Source organism: Anolis carolinensis, unplaced genomic scaffold (genome assembly GCF_035594765.1).
Source record: "Anolis carolinensis isolate JA03-04 unplaced genomic scaffold, rAnoCar3.1.pri scaffold_15, whole genome shotgun sequence".
Taxonomy (NCBI): Eukaryota; Metazoa; Chordata; class Lepidosauria; order Squamata; family Dactyloidae; genus Anolis; species Anolis carolinensis.
Window position 1 is genome coordinate 1858991 of NW_026943826.1, and position 15906 is coordinate 1874896.

General features: G+C 39.3%; 1 protein-coding gene across 5 annotated transcripts in view; it reads left to right on the plus strand.

Moving 5' to 3' along the window:
* ubr4 (ubiquitin protein ligase E3 component n-recognin 4) overlaps window positions 1-15906 on the plus strand; it is a 258399-nt gene that overhangs the window by 104157 nt on the left and 138336 nt on the right. For 4 of the 5 annotated variants that reach the window (XM_062965592.1, XM_062965588.1, XM_062965591.1 and 1 more), the window contains exons 47-50: window positions 2772-2935; window positions 6654-6870; window positions 11470-11686; window positions 13597-13629. In XM_062965592.1, coding sequence (XP_062821662.1) covers window positions 2772-2935; window positions 6654-6870; window positions 11470-11686; window positions 13597-13629 — 631 coding nt within the window. The remainder of the gene's footprint in view (window positions 1-2771; window positions 2936-6653; window positions 6871-11469; window positions 11687-13596; window positions 13630-15906) is intronic. The other variant, XM_062965590.1, reaches the window with a different exon arrangement.

A 15906-nucleotide genomic window follows, 5' to 3' on the forward strand; every position in this document is an offset into this window, starting at 1 on the left:
CCCAAAGATGTGCTAGGTCTTATTTTCAGGGGATGTCTTATTTTTCCATGAAGAAGAATTCAACATTTATTGCTGAACTAAAAAATGAACATTTATTATATACTAGCTGTGCCCGGCCACGCGTTGCTGTGGCGAAGTATGGTGGTATGGGAAATAAAGTACAGTAGAGTCTCACTTATCCAACATTCTGGATTATCCAACGCATTTTTGGAGTCAATGTTTTCAAAACATCATGATATTTTGGTGCTAAATTCATAAATACAGTAATTACTACATAGCATTACTGTGTATTGAAATACATTTTTTGCCAAATTTGTTGTCTAACATGATGTTTTGGTGCTTCATTTGTAAAATCATAACCTAATTTGATGTTTAATAGGCTTTTCCTTAATGCCTCCTTATTATCCAACATATTCGCTTATCCAACATTCTGTATAGTGCCTTATATTAATTTTTGCTCCCAAAGATGTGCTAGGTCTTATTTTCAGGGGATGTCTTATTTTTCCATGAAGAAGAATTCAACATTTATTGCTGAACTAAAAAATGAACATTTATTATATACTAGCTATGCCCGGCCACGCGTTGCTGTGGTGAAGTATGGTGGTATGGGAAATAAAGTATTGAGGAATTGGTGGTAGTTAATAATAAATAATAATAAAACTTTATTTATACCCCGCCACCATCTCCCCAATGGGGACTCGGGGCGGCTAACATGGGGCCATGCCCAGAGCAATACAACATAATAAAATATAAGAACAACATATCATAACACCATTTAAAATACAATAAATAATAATAAACAGAACATCAAGAAATCAAGAAAAAAACAAAAACAAAAAAACTATAAATCAAGGGCAGGCCACTTGAACACAAAGATAAAACCCGGAGTGAGAGGGACAGAGAAGTACTCCACTATGGGCAGGGACATTTGGAAGGGGTAATCTGGAGGATAGAAGTTCGGAGGGGAGTAATACGGAGATATATGACAGACATTACTCACCGAAAGCACAATGGAAGAGCCATGTTTTTAATTCTCTCCTAAAAGCTAACAGAGTGGGAGCTTGCCTTATTTCAGTGGGAAGTGAGTTCCACAATCGGGGGGCCACAGCAGAGAAGGCCCTCTCCCTTGTGCTTACAAGGCGAGCCTGGGATATAGGCAATGGTGATAACAGGGCCTCTCCGGATGATCGCAAGGAACGGGCAGGTTTATGGAAGGAGATACGATCACGGAGGTAGGTGGGTCCCAAACCGTTCAGGGCTTTATAGATGATGGTCTGCACCTTGAATTGGGACCGGAAGATGAACGGCAGCCAGTGGAGCTCCTTAAACAAGGGAGTGGATCTCTCCCTGTAATTTGCCCCCGTTATTAATCTGGCTGCCGAGCGTTGGACCAGTTGTAATTTCCGGGCCGTCTTCAAGGGAAGCCCCACGTAGAGTGCATTACAGTAGTCCAGTCTGGAGGTAACTAGGGCATGGACCACCGTGGTCAAATCAGACTTCACGAGGTATGGTCGCAGTTGGCGCACAAGTTTGAGTTGTGCGAAGGCCCTCCCGGCCACCGCCGACACCTGAGCCTCAAGCGTCAACGCTGAATCCAGGAGGACCCCCAAACTGCGGACCTGTGATTTCAGGGGGAGTGCAACCCCGTCCAGCACAGGCTAAAGGTTTTCCCCTGACATTAAGTCCATTATCAATGGGTTATATAGCTGTGTGGAAGGGCCTTGAGTCTACACTGCCATATAATCCAGTGCAAATTAGATAATCTGTGGAAGAGGCCTAAGTGAGGCCTAACTCTGCCTGTCCCCTGGGCTGAGTGGGTTGCTAGGAGACCAAGTGGGCGGAGCTTAGCCTTTAACTAGCAGCAATTGGATAAAAACCATTATTCCTCTCCCTCTAATTAGGACTTCATTATCTTTTCTTTTTGTTGTATGAACGCAGAGGCATGGATGAGGGGTTGTGCTGCCAAGTTTGGTGTTTCTGGGATGTGTACCCTGTTTCCCCAAAAATAAGACATCCCCAGAAAGTAAGACCTAGTAGAGATTTTGCTGAATTGCTAAATATAAGACCTCCCCTGAAAGTAAGACCTAGCAAAGTTTGTCTTTGGAAGCATGCCCATCGAACAGAACACCAGAGCATGCAGGATTGGTAAATGTACATACCATTGATTGCTATACATGAAAATAATGGTAGCAACAAGAAATTCTTGATATGATTCACAGTTTGTCTGGTTATGCTGGTTTGTGATGATATCTACTGGACAGTATATAATAAATGTACATTTTTTGTTCAACATAAAAATGAATTCTTCTTCATGGAAAAATAAGCCATCCCCTGAAAATAAGACCTAACACATCTTTGGGACCAAAAATTAATATAAGACACTGTCTTATTTTCGGGGAAACACGGTAGTTTTGTTGTTTTGTCCTAGGTCGAAATTTCATTACCCTTTTATATATATAGATGGACTAGGACACCAGGGATGATGAGAATGTGGCCATGTTATATAATGTCATGCTTGCAGCTATTATTTGTTTATTGTTTATTGCTTCCTGTCATCTTGAAATTGAGACTACCACTAACGTCGTTGTGACCTCCAATGCTTCTGTACTATGGCTGATGTTTCTTTGATTTTTAGCCTATGCCTGTGTCCTTTTGGAGGTTAATAATGTGGAGGCTGGGGGTCATAAGATGCGATTTATTAAGGAATTCATGCATTTTGTAAAGACATGGAGCAAGCCGGGCTCTCACGGTTCCCCCGCTCTTCCTTGCAGCCACCCGCACTTCGGCCCAAGTCAACTTCCCCATCGACTTCTTTGAGCACAACCAGCAGCTGACGGACGTCGAATTTGGTGGCAATGACCTGCTCCAGGTCTACAACGCCCAGCAGATCAAGCACCGCCTCAACTCCACCGGGATGTATGTCGCCAACACCAAGGTGAGCCCGATAGCACCATGTAACACTATAATAATCATTTAATAAATGACACAATGATAGTAAACAATGTCACAATAATAATGATAAATATTGACCTTATTTATTATTATTTATTTATTTATTACAATATTTATATCCCGCCCTTCTCACCCAACAGGGCGGCTTACAATAAAACAGACATATAAAAACAGTACAATACACTATAAATTAGTTAAAAAATTAACTTACATATAACCTTGGCAAGATTTGATCTGTAATGCCCTTAGAGTTTGGGAATTCATCATGGAATCATCTATATATATAAAAGAGTGACGGCATCACGGCGACCAACAAAACAACAAAACTACAGGTCCCCCCAACCTCGAAATTTGACAACACAACCCATCATCCACACCTCAAGGTTGATACAACAAAAAGAAAAGAAAAATAAAGTCCTAATTAGAAGAAAAGGAATAATTGTTTTTATCCAATTGCTGCCAATTAGAGGGCTAATCTCTGCCCACTTGGTCTCCTAGCAACCAACTCAGCCCAGGGGACAGGCAGACTTAGGGCCTCACTTATGCCTCTTCCACAGATTATCTAATTTGCACTGGATTATATGGCAGTGTAGACTCAAGGCCCTTCCACACAGCTATATAACCCATTTAGAATCTTATATTATCTGCTTTGAACTGGATTATCTGGACTCCACACTGCCATATAATCCACTTCAGTGTGCATTTTATACAGCTGTGAAGAAGGGGCCTCATATAATCCAGTCCTAAACAGATAATATAGGATTATAAATATAATATGTAATAATTACTGTGATATAATAATACAGAACAATATAATCTCTAAAATCAGGACAGTAAATAAAGAGCAACACTCTGAAAGCATAAGCCACAGCAACGTGTGGCCGGGCAAAGCTAGTAATACCATATAACAACAACAACAAAAAGTAATAAATAATGTATAATAATGTAATAAATAACCTAATAAGATTGTAATATAATGAAAATAATACATATTGACCTTAGTGAGACTTGACCTGTAATGGCCTTAGAGTTTGGGAACCCATCTTGGAATAATAACATAATGATGATGATGATGATAATAATGTAATAATAAAAAATAATGTAATAAATAACATGGGAGCTCTGGTGTGGACTGGTCCATGAGGTCACGAAGAGTCGGAAACGACTATGCCATTGATTGATTGAATAAATAACATAATAACAAACAATGTTGTAATAACAACAACAACAACAGTAAATATTCACCATGGCATGATTTGATCTGTAATGCCCTTAGAGTTTGGGAATTCATCATGGAATAATAATACCATATAACAACAACAAAAAGTAATAAATAATGTATAATAATGCAATAAATAACCTAATAAGATTGTAATATAATAAAAATAATACATATTGAACTTAGTGAGACTTGACCTGTAATGGCCTTATAGTTTGGGAACCCATCTTGGAATAATAATAAAATAATAATAATAATAATAATAATAATAATAGCATGTAATATTGTATAATGTAATAAATAACATAATAATAAATAATATAATGATAATACAGTAGAGTCTCACTTATCCAACACTCGCTTATCCAACATTCTGGATTATCCAACGCATTTTTGGAGTCAATGTTTTCAAAACATCATGATATTTTGGTGCTAAATTCGTAATTACAGTAATTACTACATAGCATTACTGCGTATTGAACTACTTTTTCTGTCAAGTTTGTTGTATAACATGATGTTTTGGTGCTTAATTTGTAAAATCATAACCTAATTTGATGTTTAATAGGCTTTTCCTTAATCTTTCCTTATTATCCAACATATTTGTTTATCCAACGTTCTGCCAGCCCGTTTATGTTGGATAAGTGAGACTCTACTGTATTGATCTTGACAAGATTTAATCTTTAATACCTTTAGAGTTTGGGAACCTATCTTGGAATAATAATAATGATGATGATGATGATAATAATAATAATAATAATAATAATAATAATAATAATAATAATATAATACCTCAGAGTTTGGGAATCCATCTTGATATAGTAATAGCAACAAAATAAATAAATAAAAACAATGTAATAAATAACAATAGCACTTTGTTAACAAAATTTAACAAATTTTCTGTTCCTGATCTGAAAGTTTTATTTTCTGTTTAATTCTGCAATCCTTACTTTGAAAGTACAGTAGAGTCTCACTTATCCAACACCCTCTTATCCAACCTTCTGGATTATCCAACGCATTTTTGTAGTCAATGTTTTCAATACATTGTGATATTTTGGTGCTAAATTCGTAAATACAGTAATTACTACATAGCATTACTGTGTATTGAACTACTTTTTCTGTCAAATTTGTTTTCTAACGTGATGTTTTGGTGCTTAATTTGTAAAATCATAACCTAATTTGATGTTTAATAGGCTTTTCCTTAATCCCTCCTTATTATCCAACATATTTGCTTATCCAACATTCTGCCAGCCTGTTTATGTTGGATAAGTGAGACTCTACTGTATTGATCTTGACAAGATTTAATCTTTAATGCCTTTAGAGTTTGGGAACCTATCTTGGAATAATAATAATGATGATAATAATAATAATAATAATAATAATAATAATAATAATAATAATAATAATAATATACCTCAGAGTTTGGGAATCCATCTTGATATAGTAATAGCAACAAAATAAATAAATAAAAACAATGTAATAAATAACAATAGCACTTTGTTAACAAAATTTAACAAATTTTCTGTTCCTGATCTGAAAGTTTTATTTTCTGTTTAATTCTGCAATCCTTACTTTGAAAGTACAGTAGAGTCTCACTTATCCAACACCCTCTTATCCAACCTTCTGGATTATCCAACGCATTTTTGTAGTCAATGTTTTCAATGCATTGTGATATTTTGGTGCTAAATTCGTAAATACAGTAATTACTACATAGCATTACTGTGTATTGAACTACTTTTTCTGTCAAATTTGTTGTATAACATGATGTTTTGGTGCTTAATTTGTAAAATCATAACCTAATTTGATGTTTAATAGGCTTTTCCTTAATCTCTCCTTATTATCCAACATATTTGCTTATCCAATGTTCTGCCAGCCCGTTTATGTTGGATAAGTGAGACTCTACTGTATTGATCTTGACAAGATTTAATCTTTAATGCCTTTAGAGTTTGGGAACCTATCTTGGAATAATAATGATGATGATGATGATGATGATGATGATGATGATAATAATATAATACCTCAGAGTTTGGGAATCCATCTTGATATAGTAATAGCAACAAAATAAATAAATAAAAACAATGTAATAAATAACAATAGCACTTTGTTAACAAAATTTAACAAATTTTCTGTTCCTGATCTGAAAATTTTATTTTCTGTTTAATTCTGCAATCCTTACCTTGAATGTAGTTGTTCTGCTCCAGAAACTTTGTTTTTGTGGCTGCCACAAACTAGGTTGAATTGGCATTGGTTGAATTGAGAAATTATTGCAAAATGTGTTGCAGGGTGTCCCCCCCACAGAAACAAAGTTTTGGCAGTTGAATAAACGTGTCTCGTGTTCTAATTGGGAAATGACCTTAATAACCCAGGACAAAAATTGTGTTGCATAGTGTAGCTCGATGGTTGCTTTGCCCATGCCCCATGTCTACGGCTCTCTGTTCCCGAAACCGAGAGAAGTGAGTCATTCTCCTCCCTCTCCTTCTGGCAGCCGGGCGGCTTCACCATCGAGGTGACCAACAACAACAGCACCATGGTGATGACCGGCATGAGGGTCCAGATCGGGACCCAGGCCATCGAGCGCGCCCCGTCCTACCTGGAGATCTTTGGCCGCACCATGCAGCTCAACCTCAGCCGCCCGCGGTGGTTCGACTTCCCCTTCACCCGGGAGGAGGCCCTGCAGGCCGACAAGAAGCTGACCATCTTCGGTAAGAACTTGGAAGACCAGATCTCTTCATTATTATTATTTTATTATGACACAGCAAGCAAGATAGATATGCTGGATTTCGTATCACAAAATCCCAAGTCGAACAATTCCCAAGTGTCTAGGACTGTGTGATGTATTATTATTATTATTATTATTATTATTATTATTATTATTATTATTATTACTGTATGACACAGCAAACAAGATAGACATGCTGGATTTCGTATCACAAAATCACAAGTCGAACACTTCCCGAGTGTCTAGGACTGTGTGATGTATTATTATTATTATTATTATTATTATTATTATTATTACTGTATGACACAGCAAACAAGATAGACATGCTGGATTTCGTATCACAAAACCACAAGTCGAACACTTCCCAAGTGTCTAGGACTGTGTGATGTATTATTATTATTATTTTTATTATTATTATTATTGTATGACACAGCAAACAAGATATATATGCTGGATTTCGTATCACAAAATCACAAGTCGAACAATTCCCAAGTGTCTAGGACTGTGTGATGTATTATTATTATTATTATTATTATTATTATTATTATTGTATGACACAGCAAACAAGATAGACATGCTGGATTTCGTATCACAAAATCACAAGTCGAACACTTCCCAAGTGTCTAGGACTGTGTGATGTACTTTTATTATTATTATTATTATTATTATTATTACGACACAGCAAACAAGATAGATATGCTGGATTTCGTATCACAAAATCCCAAGTCGAACACTTCCCAAGTGTCTAGGACTGTGTGATGTATTATTATTATTATTATTATTATTATTATTATTATTATTATTACTATTATTACTGTATGACACAGCAAACAAGATAGACATGCTGGATTTCGTATCACCAAATCACAAGTCGAACACTTCCCAAGTGTCTAGGACTGTGTGATGTATTATTATTATTATTATTATTATTATTATTATTATTATTATTGTATGACACAGCAAACAAGATAGATATGCTGGATTTCGTATCACAAAATCCCAAGTCGAACACTTCCCAAGTGTCTAGGACTGTGTGATTTATTATTATTATTATTATTATTATTATTATTATTATTATTACGACACAGCAAACAAGATAGATATGCTGGATTTCGTATCACAAAATCACAAGTCGAACACTTCCCAAGTGTCTAGGACTGTGTGATGTATTATTATTATTATTATTATTATTATTATTATTATTATTACGACACAGCAAACAAGATAGATATGCTGGATTTCGTATCACAAAATCACAAGTCAAACACTTCCCAAGTGTCTAGGACTGTGTGATGTATTATTATTATTATTATTATTATTATTATTATTATTATTATTATTATTATTTTATTGTATGACACAGCAAACAAGATAGATATGCTGGATTTCGTATCACAAAATCACAAGTCGAACACTTCCCAAGTGTCTAGGACTGTGTGATGTATTATTATTATTATTATTATTATTATTATTATTGTATGACACAGCAAACAAGATAGATATGCTGGATTTCGTATCACAAAATCACAAGTCAAACACTTCCCAAGTGTCTAGGACTGTGTGATGTATTTTCGGATGATGCGTGCAGATCCCAGCAGGGTGGCCTTTTGCAGCTGGCAGATCGTGATTTTGTCAATGTCTATTGTTTCCGAATGCTGGCTGAGATCTTTTGGCACGGCACCCAGTGTGCCCATCACCACCGGGACCACCTGCACTGGTTTCTGCCAGAGTCTTTGAAGTTCAATCTTGAGGTCCTGAGAGCGGCTGAGTTTTTCCTGTTGTTTTTCGTCAATGCGACTGTCACCTGGGATGGCGACATCCATGATCCAAACCTTTTTCTTTTCCACAACTGTGATGTGTGTTGTGTTCCAGAACTTTGTCAGTCTGGATTCAGAAGTCCCACAGTATCTTTATTATTATTATTATTATCATCATCATCATCATCCAATTTTTCTCGAAGCGGCATATAGTAGTTAGTAGTCATGAGCCCGGTATTTGTGTCACCCATTTTCTTTGTGTTTCCATTTTGTACAGTCCATTCAGATGGCACGAAACTGGTATAGAAATATCAGTGAAATGAAAGCTAACCGTTTGGTCGCCTGATTTTCATCCCATTGGCGGCAATGGGCGGGCTTCCCACAGTGATCTTCCCTTCAGTTTTACAACTAGAGGGTCTCACCATTTCACTGTTCCCCAAGCTCTCCAGCATTCATTTGAGTTGTTAGAGTGGGATAAACTTTGCGTCTGAATCTGGATAGGCAAAAGGCAGTCTGTGGCTCATTGATGCTGTTTTTGCAGCCCTTGGCTCTTCTTCAGCCTCTATTATCTTTTTAATTGGGTAGAAAGGGCTCCCGTACTTTTCAACACACAGTAACTTGGAAAAAGACTGTCTTTAAGAGAGTGTTTGTGTGGCCTACCACCCCAAAGCGCCCGTGACTGCCAGGGGTTGCAGCTGAGCGCAGAGTGGAGCTCAGAGCGCCAAACGCCTCTTACTAGGTGCTCAGCTGCAAGCCCTGGCAGTTGTGGGTTCTTTGGGCCTGCAAGCCACACACACGCTCAAAGAGCCTGCAACTGCCAGGGCTTACAGCAGAGCGGAGCGCAGAGCACCGAACGCTTCTTATTAGGTGCTTGGCTGCAAGCCCTGGCAGTTGCAGGCTCTTCGGGCCTACAAGCCACACACATGCTCAAAGAACCTGCAACTGCCAGGGCTTACAGCAGAGCGGAGCGCAGAGCACCGAACGCTTCTTATTAGGTGCTTGGCTGCAAGCCCTGGCAGTTGCAGGCTCTTCGGGCCTACAAGCCACACACACGCTCAAAGAGCCTGCAACTGCCAGGGCTTACAGCAGAGTGGAGCGCAGAGCACCGAATGCTTCTTATTAGGTGCTTGGCTGCAAGCCCTGGCAGTTGCAGGCTCTTCGGGCCTACAAGCCACACACATGCTCAAAGAACCTGCAACTGCCAGGGCTTACAGCTGAGCAGAGCGGAGCACAGAGCGCCGAATGCTTCTTACTAGGCGCTCGGCTGCAAGCCCTGGCAGTTGTGGGCTTTTGGGCCTGCAAGCTGCACACACGCTCAAAGAGCCTGCAACTGCCAGGGCATGCAGCCGAGCTCTGAGCGCCCAGCGCCTAGTAAGAGCTGCTCTGCGCTCTGTTCTGTGCTCAGCTGCAAGCCCTGGCAGTCATGGGTGCTTTGGGCCGGCAGGCTACACACACTCTCTCTTAACGAGAGTCTCTTTCCAAGTTACTGTGAGTAATGAAGTATAAATTTTTGGTTTACATATATTATGTTTAATTGTGTGTTTGTGTTTTAAAAGGGTAAGTATTACAGTTATTGCTTCTCTGCACTCAGAGGCTGGTTGCATGGAGAAGTAGGTGAAGCCAACTGCCGTTTTGTTGAAGAAGTGCAGAGTTTAAAAAAGGGCTTCAGTCTGTGCTCTGATGAGGCACAGGGAAGATTGATCCTAGGTTGAGGGGATCAAGGGAGACTCAGTTGTTCATTTTGAGTCGGATTAAAATAAGTTTGGTGACTTATGTAGTCTGTGTCCTAGTAAGGAACAGAGAATCTGTGATCGTATATCACAGGGGTAACTGCGGTTTAAAAGTCGCAGAGGATGAAGTTCTAATTACTTTAAGTAAAAGAAGTGACACTTTAGGGAGTTTGACTCACCTCATTCTAGTATTGTAACTGTTAATGACAGTGCCTCTAAGTGAGAAACAAAATTGTAACCACTAAGCTCTGTGCCTGAATAAACTTGTTATTGTTCCTCCAACATCTAAGCCTCTGTCGCATCTTCTGTATATATAAATGAGTGATGGCATCACGGCGACTCACAAAACAACAAAACTACAGGCCCTCCAACCTTGAAATTTAACAACATAACCCATCATCCATGCCTCTAGGTTGAAACAACAAAAAGAAAAGAAAAATAAAGTCCTAATTAGAGGGAGAGGAATAATTGCTTTTATCCAATTGCTCCCAGTTAGAAGGCTAAGCTTCTCCAACTTGGTCTCCTAGCAACCCAATAAAAAATAATAAAAAACACTAAAAAAAATTAAAAACACTAAAAAATTAATACAATAAAATACTATAATAACAGAAAATAACTAAAAATAATACAAGAAAATAATAAAATATAATAAATAAAAAGATAACTTACAACAAAATTAATTAAAAAATACAAATAACGTCAAATAAAAATTACACAACAATTTTTAACCAATACCACCACCACTTTGCCACAGCAACGCGTGGCCGGGCACAGCTAGTATATCATAAACTAAGTTACGCTACCATCTAAAGTGAATAAGAAGAAGAAAGAGAAAAAAGTAAAAGGTCTCCTCTCTGAGTCTTTGGTGGTTGCATCTTCGCACTGTGTGTTGGAAAGTACGTGTGTGTGGTGGTGGTGGTGCAACCCATTTAAAAAGATAATGGAGCATGAAGAAGAGCCAAGGTTTGCGAAAACAGCATCAATGAGCCACGGACTGCATTTGACTGATCCGGATTCAGAGACTTACTGAGCAATAGGGTCTTTGGGCCATAATAAAATGTTGTTGAATCTTCACCTCTCGGTTTCTCTTGGCAGTGGGTGCTTCGGTGGATCCGGCCGGGGTCACCATGCTGGACGCCGTCAAGATCTACGGCAAGACCAAGGAGCAGTTTGGATGGCCGGACGAGCCCCCGGAGGACTTCCCCTCCGCCTCGGTCAGCAGCGTCTGCCCGCCCAACTTGAACCAAGGGAACGGCGCCGGAGACACCGAAGCCGCCGCTCCCGCAGTCGCCAGCGGCACCGTTCTGGAAAGGTAGGCCTTTCTCGGATTCCCGTCCTCCTCTTGTTGGTTCTGCATTAGTAGTTTCAGACCAGTTTTGAAGAAAATGGGTAGACAATTCCATGGCAAATCCTCAAATCCGTTTGAGTCCCGAATAGGGATTACACAAACACTGATCCACATTAAGAGCTTTTTTTCACACTCTTTTCTGGGAGTTTGTTGTCTAGCCTCGAACTGGTGTCAATGAGGCCTACAGGTCCTGTCGTTGTAATCTGGCCATTAATCACATTTTCTTTGTGTTGTCGAAGGCTTTCATGGCCAGAATCACTGGGTTGCTGTAAAGTTTCTGTCCTGTATTATTTATTTATTTACAGTATTTATATTCCGCCCTTCTTTCTCACCCCGAAGGGGACTCAGGGCGGATTACAATGAACACATATATATGGCAAACATTCAATGCCAACAGACAAACAACATTCAGTTTTAGACAGACACAGAGGCATTTTTAACATCTTTCCAGCTTCACGATTCCGGCCACAGGGGGAGCTGTTGCTTCACCGTCCATTGGTGGCTGTTCTTCCTCATTCTTTTCCTCGTGAGCAGTTTTATGGTGTTGTAGATTAGTTAAATTAGCCTCCCGCATAAAGTGTACCTAAATTTTCCCTACTTGATAGATGCAACTGTCTTTCGGGGCTGATAGGTCAACAGCAAGCCGGGGCTTTTTTTTTTTTTTTATGGTCAGAGGCTTAACCTGACCCGGGCTTCGAACTCATGACCTCTCGGTCAGTAGTGATTTATAGCAGCTGGTTACTAGCCAGCTGCGCCACAGCCCGGAACATGTATGGCCATGTTCCAGAAGTATTCTCTCCTGATGTTTCGCCTGCATCTATGGCACACATCCTCATGGGTTGTAAGGTCAGTTGGAAGCTAGGCAAGTGGGGTTTATATACCTGTGGAATGATGTCCAGGGTGGGAGAAAGAACTCTTGTTTCCTTGAGGAAAGTGTGAATGTTGCCATTGGCTACATATTGGCTGGGACCATATTTGTTCCCATAGATTGCAACAGGTTGTGCTTTTTCTTGGCAGAGCTGCAGTGGGAGAACAAATACAATCATGCAATATAACACAAAGGTGTGGGGTTTGCGCAGAGAAAGATCAGATGAGAGAAGCCTCAGTGAGAGAAGACCTCAGTGAGAGAAGGCCTCAGTGAGAGAAAGCCTCAGTAAGGCCTCAGTGTGAGAAGGCCTCAGTGTGAGACGGCCTCAGTGTGAGTAGGCCTCAGTGAGAGAAAGCCTCAGTGAGATAAGGCCTCAGTGAGAGAAGGCCTCAGTGAGAGAAAGCCTCAGTAAGGCCTCAGTGTGAGTAGGCCTCAGTGAGAGAAGGCCTCAGTGAGAGAAAGCCTCAGTGAGAGAAGGCCTCAGTATGAGAAAGCCTCAGTGTTAGAAGGCGTCAGTGAGAGAAAGCCTCAGTGAGAGAAGGCCTCAGTGAGAGAAAGCCTCAGCGAGAGAAAGCCTCAGTGAGAGAAAGCCTCAGTGAGAGAAGGCCTCAGTGTGAATAGGCCTCAGTGTGAGAAGGCCTGGTGTGAGAAGCTTGGGTGAGAGAAGCTTCAGGTTGAAGACCTCGTGTGAAGCTCCAGTGTGAAAGCTGCTGTGTGTAAAGCTACTGTGTGAAGCTCCTATGTAGCTTTGTTGTGAGAGGAGGCTCTGTGAGACTTCACTGAAGACGTGGGACTTTTCCCAAAGTCTTTTCCAAGTCATAGAAGTTACTTTCCCCAAACTTGTCAGGATCTTTCCCCCTCTGTGTCCATTCTTGGCGTCCGTTTCCCCTTTTCATTTGTCGATTGAGCTTTTTGTTCCTGTGTGAGCTTCATATCCTTTTAAAAAAATTCATTTATACATGTGTCTCTATATATTTCTTTTGTTTCCCCTTTTCACCCTCAAAAGTTCTGAAACTGAGTCCTTAACCACTCTGGACCGGTTAGTATACACTCTCTTCTTCTCAACTGTGCACGATGATAGTGATGACTATTATTATTATGATTATTATTATTGCGTATGCCAGAAAATCAGACAGCACAAGGCTTTGTTTTTATGTTTGCCTGCGGTTTGGAAACTCACATAATATATGGCAGAGGGTGGGTGCTGCTTTCTACTTGAGGATCCTTTGCATGGCACCCGGTTGGCAAATGAAGAATTAAAATAAGAGAAAATAAGAGAAAATGGGCCTGCTTGCCTGCCTTCCCATTTGGTTTATTCAGGAATCCGGTTGATCCGTATTTAGCTAAATTACACATCTGGAGAGTCGAATAAGTGAGCAAGACGATTGGCCTCATCACTTCTGGGGTTTGAATTGCTTTGAGTCTCGTTTCAGAGAGGAGAGCGGGATGTAAATATAATAATTATAATAGTTATAATAATAATAACAACACTATGTAATACGGTTTTTGTTCCTGGGTTGTAAATGTCATTTCCTAAGTGGTTCTATCATGAAAACATGGAGAAAGTTTATTAAAAAGTTTGTTTCCGTGGTAGGGATGTTATCTGGCAGCACGTTTTGCTCTAGTTTTTCAGTGAATATCTCATCGAGTCTCAATCAACTCAACCTAGTTTGTCTATCTATATATATAGAGGAGTAATGGTGTCCGTTCCTCCCACTAAACAACAAAAGTTGAAATGTGGCAACACAACCCACCATCCTTGCCCCTAGGTTCCGACAACAAAAAGAAAAGAAAAATAATGTCCTAATTACAGGGAGAGAAATAATTGTTTTTATCTAATTGCTGCCAGTTAGCAGGCTAAGCACCGCCCACTTGATCTCCTAGCAACCCACTCAGCCCTGTGTTAATAAAAGAATAAAAAATAAAATAAATACAAATAATACAATAAAAAATAATAAAAAACACTAAAATAATTAAAAACACTAAAAAGTAATACAATAAAATACTATAATAACAAAATAACTAAAAATAATACAACAAAATAATAAAAAAGATAAGTTACAATAAAATTAATTAAAAATACAAATAACATCAAATAAAAATTCCACAACAATTTCTAACCAATACCACCACCACTTTGCCACAGCAACGCGTGGCCGGGCAGAGCTAGTTTTTTCTATAATTCAATGCAAAATAGGTTTCTCCAGAACTTTGTAAAGATGGCACAACAAGGAGATTGGTCCATAGGATTTTGGATCATTACAGTCTTTTCCTGGTTTCAAGATGGTCATGACTCTTGCTCTCCTCCAGGTTTTGGGGATCTGATAGGATACGATGCAGTTGTTCATCAGCTTCAGCAAACCAAGTTTTACTGTATGCAGCAGTAATCAACACAAACAGACTTGCAGATGACAGACGAACACAGGACTGCTCTGTTCTCCAACAGAACTTGACTCGAACTCTAGGCAGACAGAACTCAACTGAACAGAACTGAACTGATGCAGTCGTTATGCACAAACACTTGTGTCTGGATACTCCCTAGTTCCAGCCACGCATCAAGGTCATCATAGCTTCTTGGCAATTAACTCTTTCCACATTATGGTACAATCTGGATGATGCAATCAGTTGCAATACAAGCATGGCACAAATTGCATTTAGACACTATCAATAAACAAATCCCACATTAACAATGCAGCCTAGGCCCTGCCACATGCACAATGGAGGACCTTATCACAGCGACGCCAGAGCTTCTGGTCAAAGGAAATCTAGCATAGTGCCAAGTTTTTAACTTTGTGGTTTTAAAAATATATTATAACAGTACGCTCAATTCGCTTCTGACACAATAAATAAATGAATAACCTAGATTATGCCACAAAAACAAAGTTTCAAAGTGTCGCTCAATTAAACAGGAAATCACAATTGCTTTTTTAATTTAATTTTTATTGGTTTATAAGTGTTAATACAGCAAAAGCGAGGAAAACAAAATTGGTGGGGATAGTGGAAAGAAGTGGGGAGGGGGAAGTACGTGAAGAGACATGAGGAGGGTACAGGAGAAAGAAGGAAAAAATAAGGGGAAAAAGATATATATATACACACACACACACACACATACACACTAGCTGTGCCCAGCCACGCGTTGCTGTGGTGAAATATGGTGGGATGGGAAATAAAGTATTGAGGAATTGGTGGTAGTTAAGGTAAAGGGTAAAGGTGTGTAGTCCAGATAATCCAGTTAAGGCAGATAATATAAGATTATAGATGGGTTATATAGGTGTGTGGAAGGGCCTTGAGTCTACATTGCCATCTAATCCAGTTA